The following is a 19,579-nucleotide window of genomic DNA, read 5'->3' as shown; positions in this document are numbered from 1 at the left end:
AAATGAAAAGTACCGTAAAATTCAATGGTGTTTATAAATCTAAGGTCAAGATTTGAAGAACAGAATCATTGTTGCGGCATGAAAATTCTGACTACTTGAAAACGGCTTTATTTAGATGTTTTTGAACTCAGGTTTGGCTATAAAAAAGGGGTTCGGTCGTAATATACCATTAATATACTCGAGACAATTTAGCAAGTATAACCAGACTGAGACTTGCTACAAGTCGACCTAGCTCTTACCCGAGCGAAAAAAGAGCAAGCGAAGCGAGCGAAAAAAATGAGAAAAAGAAACACGAATTTAGCGACCTGTATACCCGAGGTCATTTGTTTTATATCCAATTAAAAAAAGGTATCAGATTGGGCTGTTATTATGAATATTTGCACGGCTAGGTTGGCTACCGAACAAGATGTTAGGACACTTTCCATATGTTGCCCACAAAGCCCTCGAGTCAAAAAGGGAACGATGAAAGTGCTGGTTTACTATCGCGTAATAACTTCCTTATGTCATTTTCACATAAGTCCCTGTGATTCACAATCATGGTTTGGCAAGCCTCCCACATTGAACTTTCTATCCTTTCAGATGATTCGATCCAAACCGCACCGGCGGAACTTTGGGATCGAGGCCTCAGTCAGGCCATTAGTTGTAGAAGGGTGGCAGGAAACTCTTGCAACCATATGACATATAATTTGCCGCAGTTTCAATTGAGGAACAGAAATTCGGCATAATGTTTGTCCCTCAAACAACAATGCGTCTACTAGTTTTAAAGGGCCCAGTTTCCGAACAAACATTAAAAGTAGTTCTCAGATGCACGCCGGATCCGCGGAAATGTTTCCGAAGCCATAATCCGCTGAATTCATATGCAGGGGTCTATCGAAGTCGTTCCGCATCTTGGTGGTCGTTTTTACGCATAGTTCACACACCTAAAAGCGGCTTTTACGCTGAAACGTTGTTTATTTTGCTTTGTTTTGTTTGTTTGTTTGTTTGTTATTGCTTGTTGCCCCCAACATACACCACCCAAAAGCCATGGCTGTTCTTTCAGTGATAATGCTGGTCTCAAGTCGTTTCACTTAGCATTTTTAAACATATCATTGTAAGAGCCCTGACCTCTTGTTATAAAATTTTACTCGGAGAGAAATTACCGAGCCTTAGTCGTTATTCCAAAGGGAAAGTGGGATCACGGAGACGCCAACCATCCCAGCAAACAAGGAACAAACTTCCAAAAATTGACAATGATAAACGTTTTGACCAAAAATAAACCAAACAAAGCAAAAATCAACATTCTGGCGTTCTCAGCAAGTTGTCAGGCGTCACTCAATAAGAAGATTACATTTAAATCGCATTGTAGGTGAAATTTACTTTATACAAACTTTCGCAACTTATAGCATAGGGTGACTAATTTTACGGTTCACTTCCATTCATGACGCGAATTCAGTGTATGTACGTGCGTCACAGTCTGTTTTGCATAGTTTTTACGCTTTCAAAGAATGGCGTCAATCTGTAATTAAGATGAGTACATAGCCAAAAAAAAATAATGTAAAATATCTTGCATGCATGATCATGGCTTGACGGAATTTTTTCAAATTGCCCTTTTATCATCCGAGAATGAAATGGGGCACCCGTATCAATGGAGAATTTGAATACACATGAGAACTTTGTAGAAACCAGCTCGCAACATTGGTTTCGATCTTTTCTAGCACAATAACTTAAATTAATTTGACTGAATTGTTCTGCGAAAGTCAGAGATGACTGAACATATGAGTCAATGGAACTTAATTCTGACGTTGTTCAGTTTGGGTAGGAGGAAAAGCATGGGTGAGAATTGCGAGATTGGCATACCAAAGAAAATTCCAAAGGTTTATCACTGTGTATCGATCTCTCCAATTTCCCCATTATAGCCTACTGAGAGGCCTTGCGATCATGTACCAATTCACGTGAAGCTCTGAGAACTATGTGTAAGCGTGTCGCTACGCATACATACTCTTACCTGTTTTTTAATATTCTAAACGCGTTTTTTTGTGGGTTTGATATAAAGCAATTAGGTTCAATATGCTGACATTTAAAGTTTTAAACCTCCTGAACATCGATAATTTCCGCGTTTTAGTTTCATTCAGGTGGAGATACAACCACGAGACACTTAGTTGCTATTCACTTAGTTTGGTTACACGTAAGCTTTCAATTTCCGCATGTTAAATACTGGGCTGTCATGATAATAAGCGAACAGATACTTTTCATGGCATCGAAGCTTTCGTTTCATCCTGCTCAGGAACCAAGTCTTAAAGTCGCTAATGGAAACGCCGGGCAACAAACTCTTACCGGCCCGCGCAGTCAATCCCTAACATTTATTTTTTTGATAAGGCAGATAAGAACGAGGGAAATTTTCATGTGATTTGTAGTGCGTGTAAAAATACTAATAAATTAGATACAACTCAAAGGCAGTACTAAATTTCTGCGATCCAAAAACAATGTGTTACTGTCTTAGTAGTCAATCCGCCCTTAAAAGCCTCAGTTTTAAAAAGATTTCACGCGTGTTCCGCCTCCTGCTCTGGATTATCACAAATCCAGCCAGAGTCTAATAGCAAATCCTGACGCCGGTGGAACACTCCCTAAACGCCTTTCCTTAATGTCTGGAGTTACAAAGCTCACGCACGTGAAGAAATGCGGTTAGGGAAAACAGTGTTTGCTGGAGATTAAACCTTTATCCACTCGAATTTGCACTTTTTTTTGGACAAAATCTGTTTCTTATACATTAGTCACCGTTGATACAAACGTGATCTTTTATGTTTGGCACCATCACTTTTAGACCACCCATTTACACCGGAAACTGCGTAAAAGAGAGGAATACAGTGGTATCCCGATTTTTTAAACTACGGTTTGGGTAAAACAAATTGGTTCGTATTATCGGGAGGTTAAAAAATCGGGGGGTAAAACTATACTTTGTTTGACTGGTGAAAGACAAGTTAGGTTTCGTTTGAATTATTGTAAAAGGGATTCTACTGTCCGTAGGAAAAATTCCTTAGAAGTTCGAATTGAGCATTTTTACCTGACATAACGATAGTCCATGGCAATGGACTGCTTATGAACAAAGCAGGCTTCAATAGATCGCTTTCTCTCTGATGGTCAACTGCTATGCAAATCTTTGCAACAAAGAGAGCTTTAATACGCGAAAAAAGAGTTCAAACCCACGGGATTTTTTTGGCACACCCTCCTAGCCGACATGATGTCATGTGAAAACGATCTATAGCTTCCTGTAAGAAAGAAAGGTATTTTAGAGGTTTAAAACCTTGAACTTTAATTTGTTCCGCTTCAAGCTACACTTGTTTTTGACAGGTGTCACTATTTTCACTGTTGGCGGGTGGGGCACCTGTACCTTGGATGCCATGGTAACAGCGTGTCGATCAAAACTGTCGAAAGTTAAGTATTTGCCATCAATATGTGCAACCTTGATACATCAACTGTTTTGCACGGGGAGGTATTTCCTTATAAGAAGCTAATGGGGATGTGCCGCTGGATGGGGTCGCATTTTGACGACTGGATTGACTATAATGGGGTCGCATTTTCAATAGAGTTTACTAGAACGGGGTCGCACAATTTCTGTTTTTTGGGGGTAAGACAGTTTCTCATATTAGCAGTTAGCAAACGCACCAGAATGTTTGTACTATTGGTATTTTTCATTCATTATAGGTAGATACATAAATGGAAAGTGACTAAGTTGGGATCGCAAAAATTACATTTTTGCCCCAAAGTGACTGAGATGGGGTCTATAATTGGCCACAGAATAGACTATATTGGGAGGGGCTCTAAGAGGCCAGCAGCTCATAGCCAGGAAAAATTGACCAAAGTAGCCCCCCCCCCCCCACCCCCCGGGCTGTTTTGCTACTCTTCGATTACGCTCCATGACCAAACTGGCCCAATCAGTCTCTCTTCACTCCACGGCGGACTAAGAAAAAAGAGAGACTGCTCGTTAATTTTGTCTAACCCAGTTCAGTCGTTTGGTACTAGTTTCCTTAGTCAGCAGCCTATAACTTAGACAACCGCGAGTTTTTGGCAAACTTTGGCAGTTCTGGGGTTGAAAATAACACGTCGGTTGTCATACTAAACTACGGCTGATCTGACCAAGAAAGAAAAGAAGCAAATTTGGAAAAGCGAAGACACTTAACATTCACCACACCATGTTATAGGCTGATTACTTGTCTAATGAAGTGTTGGTTAGGTTAGGAGATCCGCATCATTTGCACAATATTTTACGCGACAGAAACTTAGTAAAAGAACGTACAAAACAGTGTAACCTCTCAATTTATTGTTTGTTGTTTTAGTAATTCCAAACAAACATATCGATTTTTTCTCTACAAAAGTTCGCATTTTATTCTTAGAGGAAGAATTAGAATTTATCAGCGTATTGGTTAAAATCATTGTTATGCCTAAGAAACATGAAGAAAGTGTTATGATTTGAGCTTCTCAGACCACTATAAAACAAAGTACACTAAGTATGGTTTTACTCGCTGGCACGCCGCACAAATCCTCCGTGGACGAAAACACATTTTTCGTCAAACGTTAAAATAACATTTTTGGGGGGCAAATGGAAAGTATTCCTAGGAGCTATCAAAGAACCAAGTTGCTGGATTCTAGTTTGCTATGATTCGATCTAACATTATTTTTCGTTCAGTAAAACTATTTCTACATCGGTTTGTATCTTTGATACTGATGACTCAGATGAACTCAGCACTTACATAATAGTGTAATTTTCAATTGAGTGCCTGCTGCAATTCCACGACCACAATGACATTGGTCGTTGGATCATCATTGGCAGCCAACTGAGTGCAATGAAAACATAACTAAAGCAGCTTCTTCAACAGGGTCGAAACAGTCGTCATTAGGGGCGCTCAGATGGCCGGAAACTGCTTGAAAACCCCGTTAACACCTGTTGTTCAAGCTAAAACTAAAGCAATTCTTCTGGCCAATCATAATGCAAATCGCTTGAGCCTTACAACTGACTGGAGGAAAAAGTAGCGCGGGATTTTTACTGCCAATAAATAAAAACAATCGAGGTGTAATTTCAACCGCCCTCGCAAGTCACTTGAATCAATATTTGGTACTTGAAACTTTCAGGCCTTTAGCACGAACTTGGAATGTAAAGGGAAAAAACAAGAACTATAAAATTTTCAACTTTCATGTTGGACAGATTTTGTGTCACGCTTACGGCAAACGTAAGATTCAATTTTACAGTTTCTCAAAATAGGAAATAAGCAGATAGAAACTGTTTAAAAACATTGTTATGGATAAAAATGCCATGAAACTACTTTTTCTTTTTGTGGACGAAATAAGGAGTAAACGACTTGGAAGAATCTTGGCCGCTTGGTATTTGAAATAACGTTTGCCGTTTGCTGTAAACGTGAAACTAAGTCTCTCTTTTATTAAAACTTTGGGCAGTGAATATGATCTATTCTGCGCACAATCGTAAGGACCCAATCAGAGCCTCTCTTAAAGAAATGAATATAAGAGACTAAAAACGCGGAAGATTTAACTGACTGCCGCCAAATCGTCATAAAAAAGGCGCGATATTTTTCATCCAATTACAAGGTATGGCAATCCTAAACCAAGCCGCAAAAATAGACTGCTTTTGTAACCGATGGACGACAAACTCATAGTCTACATTAATTACCTAACGCTATTCGTTAAATTATTATTATTTTCACGGATCCGCGAATCCACGGATCCAGAGAGAAATCTGACACAATCGCCAACTTTTCACACGTACTAAACAAATCAGCACTTCTAGTAAAGAAGAGGAACTAGAAAAAAGTACTGGACGATTGTTTGGTCGGTTAATACCCTCGATGAGGATTATCATAACTGATTTAACAGTTTCTTTCTTGCTAATTAAGGGTTTGGCTTATTTCTTGTGGCAGTAAATTCCAACATCGGCTATTTCTGCTATGTCATAAAGAACCCTGTCTGCGTGGTAGTTGGCTCGTCCGAGGGTAATATTCTTCGTGAAGATCTGCTCGAATGCCTGTATGAAATGAGAAAATCGTAACATTATGTCCAAAGTCTTTAAATTTGGAGGCAGTACAAATATCTGCTTTTTTTACCGCCCCTCAACCTTCTTATTCTTAACAACTTAGTTACAGCCGTACAACTTTTGATTGCGGGTTATTTCTCGACTGGCCACCTCTTATATTTACAACAAACTTATGCTAAACCATATTTTGAAATATCATTGCTTTTTTTTCTGTGGTCATTATGCCGAAATAGTTACATCCATAGCCATTTTGTGTGCACTAGTATTTGGGTACAATGAAAATCTATAAATAATTTTGGCTCTTCTTCATCCATACAAATTCAAAACCGCAGTCGATTCTCATGCAACAAGTTGTGAGGGACAGAATTTGTTTGAGGAAAATGTCTGTCTCTCTCTGTGTGCGTTTAATGGCGAGGGGTGGGGGTAAAATTATAAAAACGTTACACGAGATGTCCGGTTTCCGCGGCTCTAGTCTCTTGCAACATGTCTACCCTCACGTCCCTGATGTATACCCCATAGTGTGTACTCTCGCAGCCTTGGTTGATTTAGCCTGAATGGGTTAGTGCAGGTCGATGGATTTCGATGACTTTTCTTAGTCAACTCACCGATTTTATTTGCCGTATTCTCTGCATTACTGTTATGGCTTTCCCAGCATACTTAGAGGGAAGTGATGAACTCTCAAACAGCCCGTCAAATGCGCGGAATAGGTTTCCCAAGAATCTTTGTACTCCTTCTCCGCCCAAAGATATTATTCTGCTATCCATGGCTTTAACCCAGGCTTTAACGCTGATAGCTTCTTGACGCTTTAATGCGTCTTCGCTTTTTTTACTCCACTTCTTAACACCTGAAATAAGAGAGTAGTATGCACCGCATCACATGAAAGCCATTATTTCAATTTAATTAAAGGACACCATTTATAACTTCCGTTCACTGTGGTACTACACATAACCTTCTGTGAATTCGTGATTTTCCTAATAAAGTGGAAATATGGTAACTACAGTCTTTTCGCGTTGTTTGATTAGTCCTTGCAGTTGTCTTTTGCCAGTGATTTATACTTAGTGTCATACCAGTTCTATTCATAAGAATTATTTTGAACTGTTTTTGTATCATCCCATTTTCTACTTTGAGAAGTTCTAAACTTGAATTCCGCTTACGTTTTTAAAAGTATAGGGAGTGCTTTCTGGACGAGACGACGACACTGAATGAGTAAAGCATATGTTATCTACTAGCTCTCTAAGTTATGTTGTTCAGTCTATACATCCTGAGCTTGAATCATATAGCCGGAACGTTTCTTGTTGAAGTAATGGGCACCTACCATCGCTGACAAAGTTAAGACTTCTTTCAATCCTCTCCATTTGGTCTTCTGTACCAGATACCTCCTTCGCTGTTGGAGAAAATAAAACTTAGCTCCATTAGCTCTTTGAGTGACTCTGCTACAGAACATCTGCTAGCACGTGAAAGCAATGATTTATTCAACTGTTCTTATAAGGCTACGAGCTGCATTATGACACTAAATTTGAAGCTTCAAATTTTTGACGAAGCTTCTGGTGCACTCGAAGCTAGTCAGTTTCTCGTAAGGGGTGCATGCTTGGTAGCCCTTTCGCCGCCTAGCGGAGTACCACTTAGCTTAGGTAGGACACTCCCATAGGCAAAAGAAACGTGGTCTGGATGACTCTGAGTCTATAAGAGGTGACAAAGAAGAGTGATATAATTACCTGACAATTCTAATTGTTTCGTTACTCGTTTAAGCTTTCGACTGAAGCGGTCCTTTTCCTTGGCGAACAAATATCGCTCATACATGTAAGTTCCATACATCTTTTTCACTGTTTTCATCATATCCCTGCATATATCCAACAGCTGGTGATAAATCTTACATCTTCCTGCCTTGGATGCTGCAAAATTAAAATTATTTTAAGTAAACGCTAACTCAGTTGCAAAACCACATTTTCATCTCATTGTTCGCCATTCACAACTGCAGACAGTAATGTTCTAACGCGAGAGAGGCTGAGTTGTAATCAATCTACGACAGCCACTTTTTTAAGGCAGAGAAAAGAAACAGTAAAACTGTTAAAAGTTTATCATCGTAAGTTTGAATGCTGTTTTTGTTTCTATCTTGCGTGTGTTGGTTCTTGGTATACGAGCCAGCCGATTTCAGCAAGAAAGATATTTCGCACTTTTGAGTTTACTCGAAAAAAAGTGTCCCAAAGTAATAAATGACAAAATTAATTTTAGCCGTCAGGATTATATAAAGCACAATCCTGTACATGTAAAGTAAACTACAGGACTTTTTTTTACGCAAAAGTTTAATTTGCAATGAAATTTTCTTTTAGATATCTAGTGCTCTGATAACTTTTCCTTCAGACAGTAAGCCAACATACCTGGTATCTTCCACTTTCTCTTTAAGCTGTTCATAGTAGGATGGCCTGGTGGCGCAGCCTTCTTCGCTACCTTCAGGGGATCATGCTGTTGAATAAGATCCCAGAAGGGCTCAATACTGTCACGTTCATCTGTAGACTCGGCATCCCTTGCTCTCCGTAATAATCCCCGACCTTGTAGGAAGTCTGTTAGCCTTCCACTGGTTTCATCATCGGGAATGTAGTTCTTCTCTTCACTGATAAGACTTCTTCTTTGTTTGGTGGCTCCTATATCGGGGAACAAATAATTTGCAAGGAATCGAGCCATGCGCGGTACCAGTTCTTTGTTCAGACATGCGTGAAACGGGAGCGATTTGATTTCATCTGAACCCATGACGCTAGCATTGACGGTCATGTTGATGCAGCTTGTAGCCAAAGTGTCGACGGGGGCTTGAAAACAGATGCTTTGAATCTTGAGCACATTTTCAAGGCCATAGTGTTTGATGGAGTCGGATGCTTCTATTCCGATAGTGGAGTCTCTGTCGATTAGTGAAAGGGCTTTTCCAGCCGCGTCCAACACTGCTTTTGTTTTGCCTTTGGAAAATTCTGAGTCGAAGACGCTTTGAGTTAAATTATCCACTCTTCGCTTCTGGTCTAGGTATATATCCTTAGAAGAAAAAGTGGACAAAACTGTTAAAGAAGGTTTTTAAGTAACTGAAAATTACTATAAATTTTGATCATTGAAAGCTTCAAGAAAATAATTCAATTTCCAACCAACGTTGCTATAGAGAGAATGGCAAATGACAGGCCGTGGAGAAGCGAAGGATCTCACCGCCACTATACTTGCTACAGCTTTCTCATTTTGCGACACAATGGGATCCATGATTTTTTGGCGTTATGTCGTTAACGCCGGTTTCGTTTGATTTCAGCAGACCCTCTGCAGCTAGCTACCCGTTCACGTGGTACAATTTAAACCGCCATGCTGTATTGCGACAAGACAAACAAAGATACTAATCATTTATAAATGATGCACGACATTTATTTGTTTTGTACCAGCGCGTCCCTTGCTCTCCAACCTGGCGACTTTATACCACGTGAACGACTAGATACAAAGGGTTTATTAATTTCTTGAACATTCTCAGAGGGGCACCGACTTTTACGTTTGGGCTCAGAATGACGTCACGAAAAGGAAAACCAGGGCTCAGTTGTTCGAAGGGCGATTAGCGCTAACCCGGGATTAAATTTTACTTTGTGCATGTTTCTTATTCTTCAGTTCAAAAGCATTTTTTCGGATATTTTTCTGATTTGAACAACCGCGCCAAGGTTGCTAAGTATGACCGAAAATTGCTTCTCAGCAAGCTTGACTCTTCAAGGTGGCTGGATACATCTAATTCTATTTCTTGCGTTTTTATAGGTCACAACGATGTTGAGCTATCTACTTGGTCGGTAACACCTATAAATAAGGTTATATACCCTGGCGTCCTCGAGATTTCCATCGGCTACTCTCCGTATATAGGTACACCCGTGATTTTTAGCAACACACACAGGATCTCCTGATTTGTAACAACACTTGTTCCATGATGGACATTCCACACAACTGCCAAACACATCACGTGCGCAGCATCGGTTCCAATCTGGACAGCCGATACAACCTAAATGGTTAAACGTGAAAAAAGGATTAAAATAGGAATTAAAAGTGTAGGGAAACAATATTAAATTTATGATACAATATATTATCATTACAATGAATCGCTAATTGATATTATTGTCCGAAACGCGGTAAATCTTGGTTTTTTGGACATGTTTTGAGAGGCTTTTGGATATATTTCGAGGTCCCGCTTTGCATTTGTAGCACTAGTTATCTAACCTGAAAGTCACTGATTGGGGATAATGACATCTACAAACTGTACGAGCTTAGTTCAAACAACGAATTCAATCAAAACTAACAACAACAAAGAAGCTGAAAAAATAGCAGAGCCGCAGCCGAAGGGATCATATTAAAATATCACGAAGTGTTCTCTGGCTAAAAATGTTTTCAAAAATACGAGCTTTGGACCGCCTGATCTGTAGTTATCAACTGGCAAAATAATTAAATGAAAAAATTATGATGTGAAGTGTAATAAAAATACAATAGAATAAAACAACCATTGAGAAAGAAGGAGTGCATTAGGAACTTGCTTAAAAGACTGCTATATTGCCTTGGGAGGAGATAAGAGTTATTGTCTGCATTAGGAGTGATCATGGTGTTATACCAGGATTCCAGCAACTTTTTTACGCGCGATAATCGCCCATGTCAATGATCAAAGCGTTCACCATGGTCATGAAATCAGACCAAGCATTATTAGCGATTCTGAGCCGTTCTGCAGCTGTTTTTAAATCATTTTTTCCTTGAAGCGAATGATCTGCCCGTTCTCCAATATAACTCCATGAAAATTTGCCGCACGGAATCTTGTAAAAGACAACATCAAGTTGTAAATCTAAGGCTGGGTGGTCGTGAATTTGGAATCGGCAACTTTTGTTGAAGTGTTCTTAATGGTTTGTTAACAAGAGCGAGTATTGAGCAAACACGATATCAGATCAGGCGGTGGATAGCCTCGTACTATTTGGAACACAGATTTAGCCATAGAACGCTTCTTGATATTTTGATAGAGTAGCTAGACCAAAATAGTGACAAATTGGACTAATAACACAATGACGGATATCTCAATGACAACAGAAGGGGTCGAAACGAGTGACCCGCTCTAGAGTCATCAAGGCCAATAACACCCCGGCTTTACTGACAGACGACCAATAACTTCGCGGCTAAATCTATTATTTGGGTTAATAGTCACAGTTAAAACATCAATTGACAATATTTAAAAAATCACTTCGTCCACCGGTTGATGAGCGTCTCAGTGTAGGATTAGGCACTGATCCACCGGCTTGCCCCCTCTCCCCATTAATTCGCATTTACATGCCTTTTGGGCTACTCTTTTTGGTGGACTAGAACAAAATAATGCCTTTCAGTATTATTCTTGCTCAATCTCTAGCCATTAAGTACTCTTCTTACGAAGCTACTTACTCTTTTTACAGTCATCCAGTTGACAGCTACTGTTATATCGCTCTTCTGCCATCCAAACCTCTTTGTTTCTCTTCTCCAGAATTGCTTTCTCTTCTTCCAGTTTCTCTTGATAGAATTCTTCATTTTTGGTTGCCTTACGGTAATAGTTCTTGGCTTCCTTCAAGTTTTCTGTCGCTTGGTTAATGAAGCTGTCTGCTTCTACGGCGGCTGCTTTTAGAAGGGTATCAACAGCTTTTAGGACTTGCTCATGAATGCCGGGAAGACAACCGGAAGCCTAAAAAGAGAACAGTTTTACTGGTTTACTCAGCTGAAATTCCCATTGATTTGGTCTGCCATCATCACTAAAACTTCGTAAGAGCAACTTGTCTCAATTTTACTTTCCAGTAACAATATGCCTGACAATCTACGAAATAGTATCCCTCCCTCTAACATATACTTTTACTTCCCTTTCGACGTCAGCACACAATGACCGGATTATTTGAAAGCTTTTGAACTGAGACTTTATCGTAATTAACATGATTTTACAAGTTTTCATAGTCTTTTTTTCTACACTAGTTGTTGGTCCGGCCTGGATTTAAACTCGAGACCCTTCGCCAACCCAGCCGGCGAAAAAACAAGCCCCATTTTGAAAATTCTTTAACAAATTTACTAGTTGGAAAAACTTATTGACTTTGTTGGATGTATGAAATTGCTTAAAACTGACCAGTAAATAGAATTTAACGATTTGTAATAAATCCACATTTATCCTTGGTCATAATAACGTCCACTGTCAAATATTGATCCGTTTAATGTATATCTCATCTACAAAGGGATGGTTAATGGCTATGTCTTTTTATGGACTACTTCACCTGGAATGATGAGGTTTCTGATCCTTCCAACGCCTCTGGTGAAGAAATGTATAGCCCAGTTGACGTGATGTCAAAAAGGTTTCCTTCGACTGGAAATTCTGTGCCTGCTTCAGAAATTTTGATCTCCGTTAAGGATCCTGCACCAAGAACTCTTGCAAAACCTTTGAGTTTGACTTGAACATCGAAAGGAGCAACAGAAACGTCCAGTTTCGGACCACTTTTGGAAATTGTCTTACTTTGCTGAACTACAATGAAGCCATTTGATAACACAAAGGGTGCTTTAGTGTTGTTCGACGTCATATGAATGTGTTGAGAATCGTTCAACTTCATCGCGCAGTCAAAAGTTCTATCGAAGATGTGAAGTTTACCTCTCATTGTAAAATTCGTCTTGGCATTCGGCGTTGGATGATAGAGCACATCCAATCCATTAGGGAAGATGGCATAGGCAAGCGGATATGGAAGTGTCGCGTTTGGGATTTCCATTGCCTGGACAATTTTATCAATAGTCATGTCTGTAAGTGTGGAATCCACATAACTTAATTCGGGCTCCATCGCGATGTAAGATATCGAACAAGGAGCCATTATCTCATGACCACTACCTACTGTGCCCAGTGTCATTCGTGCTGTCAATGAAAGCTTCTGCAATGGAATGGAATTCATTATCTCAGTGTTCAAGGAAAGCTGGTCAAAAGTCAAGTATCCGCCTCTGTAAGAACGATAAAAAGCGTCTTGGCTCTGCATGGTCAACTCTGCACTGCCGTTTTCAAAGTTTATGTTTCCAGAGAAGGTAAGTTCTTCCTTGGGAAAACTCATCCTAGTCTGTATGTTGAAAGTAGAATAATCCTTAATTGCAATTTGCAGCATGTTATCCTTCAACACGAGGCCGTTGCCTAGAACGTAGTTGCGATTTACCAGTCCTGCCAAGGTGAACCCATCACGTTTGACAAGTCCTTGCACCCTGTACCACTGATCACTTTCAAGCATGCTTTTTGCTGACACACACAAGTTATCATTTCGACAGTCTACAGGCATTCGAAACAGTCCCACCATGGAAATACCACGCTCGAACGAAAGCCCTGAAAGGGTTGGATTTTCGAAGAGAGAATCGTCATCGTCCAGCGAAAGAACCAATGACGTGTTAAAACTGTTCTTTAGTATTCTTTTCAAATTTTCCACGTCCATTCCAGTCAACGCTTCTATGACGTAAGGCATCGGAATTTTTGGAAATATAAAACCGACTGACGTTTTCAGTTGTCCTTTGTCTTCGTAAACCACTGCCTCAGCCTCAGTTGTTTTATCAACGCCGGGGAAATTTCCCAAACCAGAGATGTGAATGTAACGATTTTTCTGCTTCTCAGACGTGGCAGACTTTATCCTTGGAGTAATGAAATCAAAATCGCTCATTTGGCTGTTTTGGACGATGGCTTGGCTTTCTGCGTCTGGAATAAAATTAAGTCCATATTGCTGAGCCAACAATCTAACTGACATCTTCTCTGCTTCGCCGCTGATAAACACTACTTTTGTCTCATCTTCTGTTTTCAAGGAGATATTTGCCTTTGCCCCTCCGAGCTCTGACACCCCATGTCCTTCGAATGACCAAGTGTTGAATTCGTCTGCAATGCGGTGTCGAAACGTTACGTTGACATCTGACACGTTTAGGAGACCAGGAATTGCAGCGAAACTTTCAGGTACATTTGCGTGGACAGTAAAAGTCTCTTGCTTGATGTTATAACTGAAATGATTTATTTTTACGTCGGAAAGCTTAGGGAAACCGTGAGGTAGGACTCTTATCCTAGCACTTGGTGACAAAGCTTTGAGAGTCTGCGCAACACTGACATCTTCGTGGCGAGAAGTAACAAACTTGACCAGTGGAGGATTAACCACAACGGCCACCTTAACTGGTTTCGTGTCCTCATTTCCCAAGCGAAATGGGAGCAAGAGAGTTAACCCTTTAGAAATGTGCGACTGCAATTCGTTTGCCAGAATACCCTCACCGAAAGACTTAAGAGGAAGTTTATCGACATCACCTGTCGATGCAACAAAGCCAAAATTAGTGCGGGTCTTACGAAAGACTCGTGTTTTAGCGATGAGATGATTGATGAATGGAATCTTAAACAGATCGTCGCTGACGAGCTTGAGGAGGGCTCGCGAAGGTAAATCGTGGTCAAATTCCAGCAGCACTGAGAATATGCTTTTCTTTTTAGGCATTTTGCGGATAAAAACTTTGCAATCTGATGAGCGTGTGTCAGCAAGAAGTGGTTCTCCAGAAATCATGAACACATAGTCCTCGTTTCCTTTAAAAACAGAGTACATTTCCACATTTTGCAAAGTAAGATTTTTTAACGTTTCTACGTTCATTCCTGCATGTTCCACGCTTTTCCTCTCCGAAAGCCCTGTAGCTACTTCGTACACGTTGATTTTGTCAGCCGCTGCAACCATGGTGTGGTGATCGCCAATTTTTGATTCTTCAATTTTCACAGTTGCTGTCATATTACCTTGATTCCACTTTCCTGTAATAAACCAAAATTGTTGAAATCGATAACCATTTTAACATTTTTTGAGCTCAGTTACTATTTCGGCATTTATCCATCAAAAAAATCGTCAATGTTTGACTGACGACACCAGCGACTTTTCTACAAGCTGACTGAAAATTGACAATAGACGATAGACGGTATTTTATTGGGGGTCCTATACTAGCTGGTATATCAACCGACTGATTGATGTTCGTTGACCCTTAATGCACTGATTTAAGGTGTTATATATTAAGACAACTTTTCAAGCTCACTTAAATTTTGACCAACGAACTGATAGCAATTCATTTTACCATAATGATTAGACTATTTTCCATCCCTTATAATATTCAGCTAATGAGCTTATTGTGAACGACACAACGAAGAAAGCGGGTTGGGGAATGTTAGTTGTCTCTTGTTCCAATCGATCCTTCCATCCACCGTTCAGTCAAACCTGGGTCGAATCACAACCTGTTCCTTTATCCAAAATTTTCTGTCATTTTATGAGTTACAGGAGTTGATTCGATAGGGTCCGATCCAGGTTTTGTTAACGCTTCCTTCTGTCTCGCTGTAGGTGCACCTATACATCATGTCAACTGGACTGAATAAGAAATAAATGGACTAAGCAGTCTACCGGGCTGCAAAAAAAGCATGAATAACGCAGGTGGAGAAATATCACTCCCATGTAAGGTAATCCAAGACAGTGTTGGATTCTGGATTCCACGCCCTGGATTCCCGATTCCCGGGAACTGCATTCCATGTCGGTGGAACTTGGATTTCGGATTCCAATCGTTAGCCGGATTCCGGATTCCAAGACCCTGCAGTCCTAATTCCACAAGTGAAAATTTCCTGGCGGATTCCTGATTTTGCCGGACTCCGGAATCCGGATTACTTAACATGGGACGAAAATTATGTCATGGTAGCTCAAAAGAAATAGCTGTTTACCCAACCTTCAGCGTTGAAACTCCATTTTCCACCTGGATTATTCTTGTCGTACTTGAACGTCATTTTCACGTCATCTATGGTCATTCCCTGTCCCAGGAGTTTGACAGGATCCTCTAAATCAGCCACGACAGTGACCTTTCCTTTCTTAATATTGTAATCAAAGTTGTCGGTTTTCAGCTCTGACAAGGAAGGGAAGCCGTCTGGCATGGATGGCATTGAGCCTAATGGTACGATTTTTTGAAGAAGGCGTTTTGCCGAAGGAAGGTCATCTGCAAATTTGTGAGCAAAATTTTTCAGAACAGCGAATTGAAACGCTAAACTAAGCTGTAACTTTGATTTTTGCCTTTATACCGCCCTGGACAGTGACTCTGGGCAAAGGGAAACGTCGCTAAAATGGCAAAGTATTTGTATTATGCCGATCTCCCGTCTAGTCCCTTTTACAATATGTTTTTTTCCTGGGATCCACTTGTTAATTGAAATGAATTACATCAGGGACATGGTCACTATAATCGTTCACGGATTTGCCCTCTCCTGACCGAAAAATGATGTCCCCAGCAAAATCAACTTGAATCTTATTCATATTCAGGAACTGTCTGAGTCCTACAATAAGATTGAGACAAATTTTTTGAAAACACAAAATCGGTGTATACAGTGACCAAGTGTCTGCACAACATTATCAGACATTTTTACCTTCCGTGAAAAGAAAATTACTCTGAATCATTAGATTGCACGTCTTCAAAGTCTTTTCACTGGCTGACTTGAATAAGGTGTCACAAGATTGGTAAAGCCAAGACAGGATAATGGGTTAAAGCCTTCAATTCGTTTGTATACTACAATCACGGACAAAAACCTTGGTGCAAATTTGCATTCACACATTACCAACCCTCTCCCTCCCCCCCCCCCCTCCCCCCATCCCATAAACAGCGTTGAACGCGTGTTTGAATCCAGAACTTTTCCCTTGTTTCAACATATATTGTATAGGGTGGGTGATGGAGAATTGCAAGAAATTTTCGAAAAGGATGCGTATGGGGCCAAATGATTATTTTTGTTTCTTGATCACATCAGTAAACCATTGATCTACTGGTTTTGAAAAGTGTTTGTTTTGAAATTGTTCACATTCTACAAATGTCTTCAATACGGGTACCATTCTTCTCTTGCAAGGTGCTCTATTGTAGTACTTGTTGATGACACATAAACCGTACCTCCAAAATCTAAACTGGGACGCCGCTGTTCCGCTGAATCAGTTGCTTTACAGCGGCTAAATAATACCTCAGTTGCAATTTCATCATATCAGTAATAAAATCGTTTGTGAAATTCTTAAAAAATTTCAGCGTTTTTGTATGTGTAGTGGTTCTTTCGAGTAACCGGTAGTTGCCTTAAAAGTAAAATTGTCACCGATCTGATTTTACTTATTAAATGACACCGAGCGAGGATTAGACTTAACGTCTTGATTATACAATTATAAAAAAAATAGTTCTCGGCTTAACAATATTATTTAATATTATTCTACGATAATAGTGGCCTTGTTACTTCTCAGATCTTCGCTTCGATACATTGCTTCATTTGTGTGAAACATAAAGTACGTTAGAAAGCCCAAAAAGATGAAGGAGGCGGAAAAACGTCCTTATAGACTGAAGAGATTAATCACTCGAAATCTGTTGAAATACCTATCACGGATTTACAAGTTGAATTACCTTTGTCGAAGTCATCGTCCTCTGCTTGACAGGCGGAAGACAAGAAGAAAACAGCTAGAACAATATGGAGCGAGAAGGTCATCTTTAAACTACCTGTAATAGAATTACAAAGATACAGCCATGAATTACGGAGTCAAAAGATCACGGGGGAAAAATCGGCGACATCTGCGCTGATAAATGACTTAAAAAAACAATTTTAATTTTAAGTGTGGAACTATTTTTTTGCCCTATTAGGATAAGGAAAAAGAACATTGTTCCAGAGAATTTGCGTCTATGTTTAACTTTAAAGAAAGTGTGAGACACGTTCTTAAAACGGAATTTTTTTTATAATAAAAGAACTTTACTTTTAAACTGCGAAAAGAAGTCTTGAAAAAAAAAGTTATTGGTTTCTAACCTTAATTCGGGGGATTTTGTATTGAACAAATTGCTTCACTGAAAAAATTAGAGACACTTACCAATATGATATCACTCTGTTGATTCACAGCGTATTTCAAAATTCCTATCAAATTTCTAAAAGTGGTTTGTCGACACCATCACCCCTAACACTAATTCAAATAAATCGTCGTATGAGCTAAATAATGTCCTCCAGAACAAAAATGGTTTTCGGTTTTCGAGTTATATTATCACAGATTGAATGGTCGTTGTGGTCAGTTTTTCGCTGTAGTCCGCGGCCCTTCATGTTATATTCATCACTGTATACCGGTGCTTTCACGGTGTCGCTTCAAAAGACAAGTCATGCATATTGATAACAGCCTTATAACATGGCAGGCAGCTTGACCCTTGTTGCCATGGTGAATGTTGTGTATGAAATTTAAGCATTCATTTGAGAAGTTTGTGTGCATCAAACCGCTTACTGCCCCCTATGCCAGATTAACAGCCTGTTTTTATGAGGCCGCCAGCGCGATTAGCCAGGCGGGCCCTCTTTGCCCGACTGGCTCGGCTCATGCCTTGTTGCCTTGAAAGTTGTCGTTGTTTTTATATGAGAAAGCGGACTGACCCGCTTGCTGAGATCTCGGTTGCTCAAAGCGAGTTTTCGGCAAGACTGAAACTCTGTTTTCTGATGACTTCTGAGTCTGGGATGGATTCGCGATAACGTGCATCTTTTAAATGCAAAACGCTCGCGCATAAGGAATGCAAATTACTATAAAAAAAATGAGCAATGAGGACTGAATTGAGTAAATGAGAATCAGAATCAGTTTCCATCTTTGAATTCGTATTCATTATCATCATAAAAAGAACTGCTATCTTGGCTTCAAAGAATGACTGCGCCATTCGATCCTCCTAAAAGGTAACTGAAATGAAACCTGACTATAGAAGATGGCGCGGTGGTGAGAGCAGACTCGCCTCCCACCAATGTGGTCCGGGTTCCAATCCCGGCATCAATGCCATGTATGGGTTGCGTTTATTGTCGTTTTCCCTTTTGTTCCGAGAGGTTCTTTACCGGACACTCCGGTTTTCTCTTCCCCTCAAATACGTCCCTGATTTTTTCGCCGGAATTGGTATCATAGGACCTGCCAGGACACAGAATACGCTGAATACCACAGGCCTCATATTAATTTGTTTTGCAGTAGCAGCTGTGATCGGACATCAAGACTGATCCATCCGTTATTTCAGTAAACCCCTAGTCTTGCCTTACAGTCCTGTGATGATACTTACAATTGTCTATTTATTACAACAGAAAAACTGAATCATAAGGGCATGATACCCGTGATATGTATTTAGCTTGTATACATTGCCATTTATAAGAGGAAAAATAAGACGCGTCTTTCATTAGACGCGTCCTAAATAAGACGCAAATTATCCCGTATAAACGGCACATTAAGACGCCACTTAGCAAAGACGTGTCTTATTGAATAACAGGTGTTAGGGGCTGTTCCCACTTAAGATGCGTCTTAGCTAAATTTCAAACGAAATACGCCATTTATACGGGATACTTTGAATCTTATTTAGGACGCGTCCTATTGTAGTACGCGTCTTATTTTTCCTCGTATAAATGGCCCTGTCGATAATTATCAAGTTAATCAGTTTTTACTGTTACGTAAATCATCATCATTCAAGTCCAGTTATGTTCAAATAGTACACTATTCCGGATATCCGGCACGAAAACCATTCCGGATAGGGCTACTCGGTGTTCATACACAAGACTGG

The 19,579-nt window shown here is 40.0% G+C and overlaps 1 protein-coding gene across 2 annotated transcripts; it reads right to left on the bottom strand.

The window, feature by feature from the left end:
* Positions 1–4,277: 4,277 nt before the first annotated feature.
* On the bottom strand, positions 4,278–18,350 carry LOC140929062 (uncharacterized). Of its 2 annotated transcripts, XM_073378897.1 has the most exons (11): positions 17,887–18,347; positions 17,432–17,524; positions 15,743–16,006; positions 12,283–14,792; positions 11,435–11,708; positions 9,847–10,025; positions 8,398–9,040; positions 7,735–7,911; positions 7,335–7,403; positions 6,625–6,863; positions 4,278–6,010 (listed from the first exon to the last, which is right to left on the bottom strand). In XM_073378897.1, exons 2-11 carry the CDS (start codon positions 17,511–17,513, stop codon positions 5,891–5,893), a joined length of 4,557 nt encoding a protein of 1,518 aa, XP_073234998.1. In that variant the 5' UTR covers positions 17,514–17,524; positions 17,887–18,347; the 3' UTR covers positions 4,278–5,890. The 2 variants fall into 2 exon arrangements, with proteins under 2 accessions (XP_073234998.1, XP_073234999.1); XM_073378898.1 differs by lacking the exon at positions 7,335–7,403 and having other exon boundaries at positions 17,887–18,350.
* Between the last annotated feature and the right edge of the window lie 1,229 nt (positions 18,351–19,579).

Source organism: Porites lutea, chromosome 2 (genome assembly GCF_958299795.1).
Source record: "Porites lutea chromosome 2, jaPorLute2.1, whole genome shotgun sequence".
NCBI classification, from domain to species: Eukaryota; Metazoa; Cnidaria; class Anthozoa; order Scleractinia; family Poritidae; genus Porites; species Porites lutea.
Note: the sequence above shows the minus strand (reverse complement) of the source record. Positions and strands in the feature narration are given on the sequence as shown.